We start from the raw sequence: 12628 nt of genomic DNA on the forward strand, positions 1-12628 counted from the left end.
ATGAAACTGTACCAAAGAAAATTTTAAGAAACTGCACAAAGCATTAAATTTCAGGACTACCATCAGGACAAATATACTCATCACCAGATAATCACTAATCCAGGTTCATTCATTCAATTATTTGAATAGCTAATACATAGAAGATACTGTGCTAGGCACTGTGGAGAAGAAAAACCTATAAAACATAGGCACTGTGGTCTAGAAGCTCACAGATGGGCATTTCACAGGTAAATGTACCCTGAACCTAATTCTGCAATCCCAAGAGCTCAGAACATCCAGATACCAAAAAATATTAAGTATCTACAGTGTGCCATATACTGTTAGCCTTTAAGACAAGTTATATATACATTAGAGCAATATAAGTGCTAGGGAAAAGTGAACAAATGCTTAATGCTGACTAATTAGGTCATAAGACTATATGCCTGAAATGATTCCTAAAAGACAAGTCTGCTGAGTCAAAAGATAGAGAAAAGGGCACAGCAAGCAAAGCAATGTTCAAAGACAGTGTTCAAAGAAAGAAGCAGAAAGAGCATGGTACTCTTCATGGTACTACAAATAGTTCAGTAGGTCTACAGCATTTAACAGGAGAGAGATCAATAGGTACACTTTGGATACCTTTCTGAAGGATCTGAATTTTATTCTACTGACAAAGGTAAAAAAACAAGATCAGATAATCAGTCAGGTAGTGGTTTGAAAGTTAAGACCAGAAGCAGGAAACCAGATAGTAACAGTCTTACAATAATAACAATCCAGATAAGAAATGAGGTAGACCTAAATTATAACTCAGTAATATTAAAAGTGAAGACAATTTCAAAGCAGCCCAATCAATAGAACCTAGCGGCTGAGTGATGTGACAGATAAGGAAGATGGAGGTGGCAAGAAAATCTCACTAGTCAGGCAACTGGTGATATCAAAAACCAAGACAGACAGCAGGCACATAGTTGTGAATGAATTTGTACAGACATGTGTGAATAAAACAGGTTTAAAGGAAAAGATGTGATGTTCATTTTAGACATAATGAATTTTCAAAGTCTTATGCCATATAAATGAAAATGTTCTGAAGCAGCTAGTATTCAGAGTGAATGCAAAGGACTGAGGGCATAAAAAAAAAAAAAAAAGACCTGAAAGTCGACTATGAATAGGGAATAGCTGAAGTAATAAAGATCTGCTGAGACCCCTGAGGGGCACTGTGTGGAATAAATGAGAACAGAATGAAGGACAGAGCTTGGGAGAGTTCCTGAGGGCAAGGCAACAGACAAGAGGTCTTCAAAAGAGACTAACAAAGAACAGTCTAAGAGCTAAATTCAAAGAAAGAGGAATGGTCAACAATGTCAAACCCATCAGAGATCGAATAACTGGTACTTTTGATAGGTAACCTTATCAAAAAGAGTTTCAACAGAACTGGTGAAAGTGAATGGCAAAACAATGGGAATTGAGGGATGAATTAAAGATAAAAAGGTAGCAACAATAAGTAGTAAGCATTTCTCAAATTTTATCGCAGTTTCCCAAACATAATTGACCCTAGAACATTTCCTCAGTTAGCATTCCTTACTCCCAGGGTCCCAGAGTGAAAGAAACTTAAACATGGCATGTTCACAAGCTAGGAGAAAGAAATCATTGTTGAGGGAGACATGTCCTAAAACTGAAAAGCGATAAATAATAGAATAAATTGTTAGAGGTAATAAAGAGATTCTGATGCACATAGTAAAGGAACAACCGTTTGTCTGAGACAGGAGGAAAAACAGTAAGAAAAGTTATGAATGAAAATGCTGCCCACAGGTTGAAAGCTACCAAATGAGACAATTCATTCTCATGCCCTTTCTCCCCTCCTGTGAAATACACAAGTCATTTACTCAAAAGTGACAAAGAAGGGGTGAGTAGGTTTGAGAACAGTGTTAAAGGTTTAGAACAGCTATAAAGGAGCAAAGAAGTGGGTCTGGGGGTCAGAAAGCAGTGTATACATACTAATGCCATTTTATCTGCACCACAGTTCTAGAACTCTTCAAAGTCCTGAGGAACCCTGAGTAGAAGGTTTAAGTTTTAACCTTAAAAATTCCAATCCATTCCATTCTAAAGCCCAAACAATCCCATCTCCTAGGGTCTAAAGTCTAGAAATCACCTGAAGTAACACTAAAACTCAGCAAGTAACTAAAGACTGAGATATATCTGGTGAGTTTCAAAAACCTCTCTGGGATCTTAAAAGCACCAGTAACAAGGAACTAGAATTCGCAGAAGAATTTGTGGGCCAAAAGATCTTAACATGAGCATTCTTCTAATACTTCTTACAAGAAATGCCATTTAATCAGACTACAAGGCAAGCAAATGCCATCAAAAGAGATGTTGACAAGTATGAATCTCCTAATACAGCCAACAGTCCTACCATTCTCATTCATTTACATCACTCTGGGGGTAAGCTAAAGCAACACTAATAATTTATGATCTATAACCCATTATTTCCAAAAGTCTGAGACAAAATGAATATGATTTTATTTAAAATGTCATTACTTTTAGGCAAATCTTAACCTGTAATACCCTGAGAAGTTAACAAAGCCATGCACTTCCCACCCTTTTATTCCAGTTGACACCTAATTCTTTTTTTTTTTTAAGCCTTATTTATTTAAGAGAAAGAGAAAGCACGCATGCAGGGAGAGGAGCAGAGGGAGAGAGAAAATCTTCAAGGACACTCTCTGCTGAGAGCAGGGGCCGACATGGGGCTTGATGGAGATCACAATTCCAGCCGAAATCAAGAGTTAGACACTTAACTGACGCTTAACTGACTGAGCCACTCAGGTGCCCCTTAACACCTCAGTCTTATGGGAAAGATGAGAACACACTGTTATCCCTTCAAAAAAAAAAAAAAGGCATTTTTAAAAATATTCAAGAGAGTTAGCATTACAGTGTGAGCCCCTAAAAGACAATTAATGTTACTGTCCCATCCTATATATAAAAAAATATATATATATACACACACACACACACACACACCATGATGTCACATGGATCTGAATATAACTGATAGCACCCTAAATAAATATAAACAAAGACCGAGTTTAGGAGTGATAGGGTGAAACTGATGGAATGGAAATTTATTTAGTATCTACTATGTGCTTTGAAATCTGAATCTTCACAATTCTGTAAGGTAAGTGATAAAGTATTTCAATCCTAAACAATGGCATTTGAACTATATAATCACAGAACAAATAAAAAATTTGGAAACTGACATACAGATTGGTCAGGCAGAGAAATGGGTAAACAACCTAGGCAAAGACTGAAGAAAGATAAAGAGAATTAATTTACACTTAGGTAAAATAAAGTACTCCTGATATGGAGTCTCAGATGACCTTCCATCTACCATCTGCTTGGTGTTTGGGCTAAGATCATGAGAAAAATATAAAATGCGGAAGCCCTGTGGCTTAACAACGTCAAGAAGTAATTAAGACTACTACCAAGATCAGAAGATTAGAAAATATCAAGAATACTTGGACAAATGTTAAACTTTGAGTTTTAAAAATATAGAAGATTCTCTAACATTTCAAAAGAAATCACTATCCTCTGTTCTAAATCAGTTGTGATAATACAACTAAGCAATAGTAATATGGTAGCTATAAATCCCAGAACCTATGATCAAATTTTTTAAATATATAAAAGTATTAGAATAAATTACCATAAATCACATATATTGCCTAATAAAAGGAAATTAAACAGTAACATTTAGAGACAAAATACATTAAGGGTACAAAAACAGTAATAAATACATTCTCAGTCTCAAATATTTACAATCCAGTGGGAAAAGGCAAACAGGTAAAGAATATAAAACAATGAAATAACTCTTAAACAACACCAAGTCTTATAGAAGCAGTAAAAAAAAAAAAATTTCTTTCAGGCAAGTATTCACAGAGAAGGTAGTATTTGAGTTAACTCTTGAAGGAAAAAGGAGGAAAGATTTTTTTTTCAGGCTCTGTTAACAATAGTAAGAGATACAAAGATACAGAGAACTGACAACGTATTTCATATTACATGACACGTGGAATTTGATTAGAATTTAGTATGTGTGAATGGTTAGAGAGATAGCCCTAGGTAAGTAAAAGAGATCCTGGAGGAATTAGACAAAAATTATACAGAAGGTATCCTTAGGGTATAAACTGTTAGTGTTAAAAAAGGAAAGAAGAGGAAGATACTACAGAATTTTAAAGAATAGGGATTAGAGGCCTGGCTGGCTCAGTCAATGGAGCGTGTGACTCTTGATCTCAGGGTTGAGTTTGAGCCCCACACTGGGTGTAGACATTACTTAAAAAATAAAATCTTAAAAACAAAATAAGGTTTTTCTAAATTGCAACTTACATTGTTTGTCAAATGGGGATAATATGGCATTATTGTGGCAAAGCCTTAATATGATGGCAAATAAATTATCCAATGTACTGTCTTTCAATTAACAAACTTCAAGAGTTTCCTTCTTATAATAAATGGTAGAATGTGAGAGATGACACAGGAGAAGTTAAGATATGTAGCCTCAGTGACTGGACTGGGAAGATTATAAAGTCATTAAAGAAGAACTACAAAAAAAACATTTAGAAAATAGAAAAATGCGTAAGTTTTAGATATGCCAAATTTGCAGGGACAAGTGGGATACATATCTACATGCAAAGATACCAGAAAGCACAAAAAATCTGAGTCTTTAACTTAGAAGACAGCCCTAATAGAAATAAGATTTTAGGTCTTAGGCATACAAGGGAAAGCAAAGAATGAGTGAGCCAAGAACTGGAGCTCACAAGGAGCTAGGGGTAAAACAAAGAGTCAAGACTGCAAAAAGGAAAGTTTCAAAAATAGTGAGGTGGCCAGCAGTTTTAAGTATTGGATAAAACTGCTCTATGTGGTAATTAAGGAGATTTCTGACAAATTTTGAGAGCAATTTCAGCAAAAAAAAATTTTAAGATTTTATGTATTTATTTGAGAGAGAGAGAGCACGAGCGGGGTGGGGAGAGAACAGAGAGAGAGGGAGGAGAAGCAGGCTCCCTGCCGAGCAAGGAGCCCGACGTGGGGCTTGATCCCAGGATCCCGGGATCATGACCCTAGTCGAAGGCAGACGCTTAACCAACTGAGCCATCAGGTGCCCCAATTTCAGCAAATTTTGATGATACCAAACTGCAGACACTGAAAGAATAAATGGGTGGTAAAGAAATCAGAGAAAAGAACAGAATCAATTCCAAGGGTTCTCGAACGGGAACTCCACAAACATAGTAATGGAGACCTCATGAACATTATCAGTATTTCAAAGAGCCATATGAAAAATAAATTTAGCCTTCACTAAATTTATTTTTATAAATATAAAAACTTATATACTTCATCTAAATCCTTAGAAAAACTAAGGAAAACAATAAATATCTTTGATTCTTTAATCAGCATATTTTATATATACACATATGTATTTTTGTATGTATGTTTTAAATGAAAGCATGAATCACTGTTTTACAAATGTCGTGGTAAACAGGCTCTCTCGTATCATGAGATTCTTGATGGAAAATAAATAAAACGATTATTAAGTACTAAAAGATGAAGGATCATGGAGCTCTTGAAAGAAACCCAACACTGAAGAGAATAAATGCAATTATGAATGATTCAGGTGGAAACCTTCAGAGAAAGTTTCTGTTGCTGTGTTTGGTATAAGGGTTTTCTTGGTTATCTTTTGTTTTCAGAAGTGGAAAAACTTCTAAAGATGTTAACTTAACACTAAGAAATCAATGTGAAGAAATGTTTGCAGTTCCAGAAAGAAAGGTAATTAAAGGTCACTGAGAATCAGATGGAATCCTAAGGAAAAAGGACTGACCTTACCAATCCTGCAGTTATGCGTAAGTTACAATCCATGGATAGAAAATATGTATGCACTCTCATCCAAAAACAAGCTGCCCTACAGAAGTTCAGTTAACCAGTTAGATAATTAAGCCAACCACAGCTCTAGTTCAATAGAGGGTATATCACATAAAGTTAAGAGAATTTAAAGTCTGACAAACATGGGTTAAAATGTCTGCTTCTCTATTATTTAACCTTAATGTTACTTAGCTTCTCTGAAGATGTTTCTTCATTTAATAGTAATGTTCTCTCATAAGCTATTAGGAAGACCAAAAGAGACAATATATGTAAAGAGCTTAGCACAGTGCCTGGCACAAGGTAACCATTTAAGAAACACAGCTATAATTACTAAAATAAAATACAAATAAACATTTCTGTGACCTTAAGATTAAGAAGACCTAAGATTTAAAGGAAAGGACACAAATGAAACAGGAAAGATAGCTGGCTATTCATATTTTTTTATTGTGTAAAATTTTTGTGGACAAGTATGTTAAAAAGCATCACACAAAACTTAAAAAAATGATAACGAATAGGGGCGCCTGGGTGGCTCCGTCACTAAGCATCTGCCTTCAGCTCAGGTCATGACCCCACGGTCCTGGGATCAAGCCCGGCATCGGGCTCCCTGCTCTGCGGGAAGCCTGCTTCTCCCTCTCCCACTCCCCCTGCTTGTGTTCCCTCTCTCGCTGTGTGTGTCTCTATCAAATAAATAAAATAAAATATTAAAAAAAAAGAACAGATTCACAAGAATTAGTTTTCTCACACAACAAAAAGATAAAAACCCCAGTTAAAAAAAAGAAAAGAAAAGAAAAAAGGTACGGACATACTCCTTGCTCTGCATAAACAACACCAGGTACCTGGTTTAGGAATCCATGGATATAGTAATGGACACCAGATGGGCATTTTTCAATACTTCAACATGTGACTGATATTTTGAGGTGACACTGTCCTTCCAATATCAAACCAAGCTACTAAGGCATTCCTCATGTCCTTAAAGGAAAAGAACTATTTGAAGGATAAAATAATAGTAGTAGTTGAAACAGGAGATTCAGATAACACGAATTCAATCTTTCGCACATTGAAAAGCTTATATATTATAACCTGTTTTAATTAAAACATAATTTCTAGCATATATTCTTATAGTAACCTAACGATTTTTCAAGCTGGGCTAAAAAAAGGTCCCTCAAAAGCTGGCAACAGGATAAGATGGACAGCTGTGGAAAGACCAAGTGGCTATACCCGTGCATTTATCAGTGTTTTACCCCACAGCCTACAAGCAGTTCCAGTTCCACTTGTATCTCTTCTTAGTTAGGGTACAATTTATTCTCAGACTTTTTAAAACTGAAAAATAATTCTAACAATCCACAACATATCTCTCTCCTACTAATCTAATTAAGACAAAAATTCAGTGAACTATATTGCTTTCCCTAATTGACATATTCAAAACTTTCCAGTGAAATTTTAAGGATATCATGATGTGGACTCCTCCCCACCTCCCCAGGTTTTCCTGACCTTTACAAAATACTATGAAAACTTCATTTGGGGCAGATACTATGCTTTGTAATATTTTTGGAGTAACTCCTTTATTTTTGTGCCCAAGGCAATATAGATATTGCTATGGTATTAATACTGAACAGACCAAAATACTGTGGAACCCCTTCATAACACAAGGTTGGTAACAGAAATAAAACCAAGTTGTTAACTTTGTTATAACTTTTCAGTGTGTGGTATGTGTGTGTGGGATTACAGACTTTTGGCTGGCAATATATATTAAAAATACCCATGTATTCAGAAAGTTTGGGAAGAAAGATATTCTACTTCCATCTAAACTGAAATTTGGATTAATAGATCTATATTACACCATTACCAATTTTTTTAAATGAGAATAACTATAATCCAAATTAAAACTGAATCTAATTCAAATTATTTCACAGGTACTTCAGAATCTTATTCAAAGCTAGTCTCTGAGTTATAAAATCCATTTTCATTATTCAGTATTGATAAGGGAGAGTCCAAGACTGAAATGTACCTGCCTTAACTCTATGACAGCATACTACTGAAGTTGGTTTTAGAGCCAATACTTAACAAGTTTGTTTACATATAATTTTTATTTAGTAAAAATGTACAAAAAGTAAACACATGAAGCTTCCTGTTATTCAGAGTACAAATAAATGTTTTCCATAATAAATTTTATAATGATTTTTGAATATAGTACCCTGAATAACTTTGTGTATTAAAATAACTGAACTCTTTTTTGTTAACAAAATCAAAAGGGAAAAACTAAATTTCATAAAAGAATAGGAAAGTATACTATAAGCAGAGAAAGTTCAAAAAGTCACCAAAGTCATTTAGTTGGTTAACAGGCCACTGACCTTCCTTTGATTTAAAAAAAAAAGAAAAAAAATCACCTAAGGATATCAACTAAGCCATCCAATCTCACACCCACCACCCCACACAGACACAGAAAGCAACCAATATATTCACTTTCAAAAAATGTCTAATAAAATTATTTTTACCTGTAAATTGTTTTCTGTGACTCTGTTCCACCAAACCATATTGATGGGTACTCCTGATTTACACCTGTCAGCAAGGCAGCCAATAGGGTTCTTTGCTTTTCGTGCCTTTGATCCCATCGGAACTAGCCTCTCCTCCAGCATCCCCAGGCGATACTTCCTTGGCTAGGAAAAAGAAGGAAAGAAACCAAGCCACTCCTAACATCCCCACACTAATCTAAACTAACATAACTAACATATAGATGATATCAGAAATGGTGGAATAGGAAACAAGTAAAATTTCTAAGACATTCTCTCTAATGTCCTTATCACCACCCACCATTTCCCAACCCCCGCCGCCCTCAATACACACCTCCAAAATAACCCACAGTCCTAATAGGCTGAACAACATATTGATATAAAGCAACAGATGTTTTAGAAGTATACATTATAATTCAATTTTATAAAACCTTAATGAATAGAAATTAACTTATCAGCAAAGTTAAATGCTTTGCAAAATTTTTTCCACTGGCACTTACCTATTCTCACTGCAATATGAAGAAATGCTTCAAGGGCACCAAATACAGGTAAAAAAATTCTCCAAACTATATCTTTTTCCGCTCCATTTTGCTACCTTGTTTCTTAAAGAGGAACTACTCCCACTTAAAAGAAGCAGCTAATTCCTAAGGAATGGATTTTTTTTTCAATTTTTTAAATTCTATGCACATTAGGCAAAAGTACAAGTCATTGTGTCTTAAGTGGGCATTCAACTTAAGGTACTAAAAGAAATAAGCTCAAATTTTTTTAAAATATACAACTTTCATGGGTCTTATAAGTATACCAGTAATGTAAACAGACTGATATTAAATAGCTTGTCCAGTAAAAGCATGAACTCATTGGCAAACATTATAATAAAGTTAGTAAACAATCTTACCAGAGTTTGGCAGGGCTTTTTTATATGTGAAGGTTAATGATAGTTTCCACCATCTTACCTCTCTTATTTATAGTAAATTTGCACTAAATTATATCTTTATGGGAATTTGTATATATTTTTCCCTTTAAGGAATGCTGATCATTCTTGGGAAGGTAACTAATTTAAGACCTGAAATAAGAAAATCTATGTTTACTCACTGTTCTGTCTTAAGTCTGCTAAAGCAAATAGTTAAAAATAACTTTCTTCAGAAAAAGTGTCCTAGCCAGACAAATATATAAAATATAATTTTGGCCAGTAGAGACAACTAATTTGAAGAAAACACTAATTTCTAAATTTCAAAATGACCTTGCAAATAATGCCTATGGAAATCATTCTATGCAAATTAGATTCTAACTACAGAAATGGGCATCTGTTAGTAGTCTTTGATTTAAAGGGGGAAAAAATTAAGCTTGTGTAAGAAAGGTAACTACCTACCAACCCAATAATTATAGCAGTGGATAAAATTTCATGAGACTAAAATATTTCCATCTCTATGCACTCTTGCACCAATTCAATTACCCTTTATGTCTACATCACAAGCAACTTTTGTGGATGAGAATAAAAATGAACCCATTGGAACAATATTATAAATGAAAGAATTTTAAAGCAAGTTATTTCTAGTAATATAGCTCACAACTATAAGGCTTTGATACACAGCAGAAACACTATACCTTAATTAAGCTTTCACTAGTTTAAAATTTATATTTTAGAAAATGTCTGGGCTAAAGAATATCCTATCAGAAATGTTCAATACATCAAAGAATATTTATTTAAATGAAATAACAACCTGTCAACTAGGATTACCACAAGGGCACCTAAATTCCAGTCATACATTTGAAAGCATGAAAACTGTTGCTTTAAATGACCTTCTGGTATTCAGATCCTTCACAAATGCAGACTTGCTTTTGAGCGGGTCATTACAATAGCGCAATTTATTTTCTTACAGCAGTGTACTAAGCAAAACAGAAAAAAAGTATTTAAATAAATCCAATGTAGCATTCTCCCACCCCAAAAGCTCTCATTATGTTTCTCATTTTTCCAAAGAAGAATTCATCACTCTTCTCTCCACCACAACCGTCAAAAACCTGTAATTAGCCTAACGCCTTCCTTCTTAGGCAGAAGAGATCCCTAAACATGTGCCATTATAGATTTAACTTTCTTCAATAAAATAGCAAAAGATTAAAATCTAATCAAGAAGTACAACCTTCTATGTGATACTGAATGGAAAGACCTAAGTATTAATCCATTTAAATTACCATCATAAGCAAGAGAAGGCAAAATGACATCTGAAAAGGGATAGCAGCAACAGAAAGCATGAAGGTGAGGCAAAAAGATTACATATTACTGCACAAGACATAAATTATAGTAAAATCTCAACTGTAAGCTAATTTCCAAATTATTACTTATCCGTTGGGAAAAAAAATGTATGTTCCACTAAACATCTAAGAAGCTACTTTGCATCAGGAACTGTTCTAAATACTAGAATACAATAATAAATAAAACACACACTTTTCCCTCAAGAGGATATACTGTAGTAGGAAACAAAGTCATGCAAACAGAACATAGTCACTGTGATATAATAAATGCATATATAATTAAGGTACCAATAGGGCAGAGACAAAGAGTTCACAGAGAAGGTGAAATGCAATTCAGAAGAAGCAGTAAGTTTGCCTAGACGGAGGGGGGAGGGAGAGAGAGGTACTGTAGGCTAGGAAAAATGTATATGTAGCAGCATACAGGCACTGTAGTGTTAGGTGAAAACCTCAAGTATTCAGTCTACCCTCTAGAGAGGGCTAACCTTGAAGAGCAAAAGATGAGGCTTCAAAGCAATGAAAAAAATTCTTCTATATCCTATGCCAAGGACTTTACACTTCATTCCATGGGCAATCAGACTTCATTCCATAGGCAATGGGGAACTCTTGAAAGCTTCTGAATGAAACTTAAAGTGGAAACAGGCATACAAACCCGTGGATTCACAGTAATCCAGATTAGAGTTTCTCAACCTCAGAACTACAGATTTTCGATAATTCTTTGTTGTGGAGGCAGTCCTGTGCATTGTAGGATGTTTTGACAGCATCCCTGGCCTTTAACCTATAGATGCTTGTAGCACCACAGTCCCAGATGTGACAATCAAATATATCTTCAATGTCCTGGGGGAACAAAACTGCCCCCATTTGAGAATCACTGGTGAAGGTGAAGGATGTGAACTCAAGGGAACTGAAATGGGAATAGAGCTAATAAAGCCTGGTTGGGGAGAGACCTGCTAGGTTAATAACAACTATAGGTGATTGAAAGTGGGAGTTAGGGAAATTGGAGAAATCTCAAATAGAAGATGAAGAAATAAAAGGGACAAACAAAATTTTATGGAAAATGTTTACTAACCCCTAAAGTTATTACCTTAAAATTCTGAGATCTGTAAGATCCAAACCCCTCTACTCCAGAGCAAACAAAAGCAACAGCCCTCCCCCCTTTTCCTTAGCTTCCAGTAATCCTTTCCTAGACCAATGTTGAGAATGTGAGAGTTAAAAAAAACAGTTGGGGGGGGGGGCGCGTGGGTGGCTCAGTCGTTAAGCATTTGCCTTCAGCTCAGGTCATGATCCCAGGGTCCTGGGATCAAGCCTTACAATGGGCTCCTTGCTCGGCGGGAAGCCTGCTTCTCCCTCTCCCACTCCCCCTGCTTGGGTTCCCTCTCTCGCTGTCTCTCTCTGTCAAATAAATAAATAAAATCTTAAAAAAAAAAAAAAGTTACGTCCCCTTGTTGACCCTCCATTCTTGATAGCCTTGTCCCTCTATGGAGTTCCACTTGCGGAATGGAAGCATTTGTAAATGTCCTGTCCTATTGGTAAATAACCAGCTTTTCTACCTCACCTCCTAGTAAGTCAATATTGTACATCCAAATTCCCAACCTCTTTTTGTTCCTGTAGTAAAATATCCAGCAGGGCTAAAACAATTCCTCCCTATCTCTCCCCTCCTCACTCTAGTCACCCAATTTTTACTTTAAGTCTCAAGATGTACTACAAGAGTGAATTTTTATCATTCTTCACAAAATCTAAATAAACAGTACAATAAGACAGTAGTTGAAAATAGTTTTACCCTTTATACTGGGCATTAAAAAAAACAGGTTAGGCTTGAACAAAAGTATTCAAGGATCCTTTTGTATTCAAACTATAGCGAACCTATGAATCTTCTGGGGATGTTATTAAAATAAAGATTTTGATTCAGCAGGCCTAGAGTGAAGCCTGAGACTCTGCATTTCTAAAAGCCTCCCAAGACTGCTAGTACTGCTGATCTGGTGACCACATTTTGAGTAGTGAAGTTT

General features: G+C 35.4%; 1 protein-coding gene across 7 annotated transcripts in view; it reads right to left on the reverse strand.

The window, feature by feature from the left end:
- PAN3 (poly(A) specific ribonuclease subunit PAN3) overlaps positions 1-12628 on the reverse strand; it is a 124380-nt gene that overhangs the window by 81219 nt on the left and 30533 nt on the right. For 5 of the 7 annotated variants that reach the window (XM_025875122.2, XM_025875123.2, XM_025875124.2 and 2 more), the window contains exon 5: positions 8361-8522. The exons of the other annotated variants lie outside the window; for them this stretch is intronic. In XM_025875122.2, coding sequence (XP_025730907.1) covers positions 8361-8522 — 162 coding nt within the window. The remainder of the gene's footprint in view (positions 1-8360; positions 8523-12628) is intronic. 7 annotated transcript variants of the gene reach the window in all.

Source organism: Callorhinus ursinus, unplaced genomic scaffold (assembly GCF_003265705.2).
Source record: "Callorhinus ursinus isolate GAN/ISIS: 27379988/994484 unplaced genomic scaffold, GSC_fseal_2.0 scaffold7, whole genome shotgun sequence".
Taxonomy (NCBI): domain Eukaryota; kingdom Metazoa; phylum Chordata; class Mammalia; order Carnivora; family Otariidae; genus Callorhinus; species Callorhinus ursinus.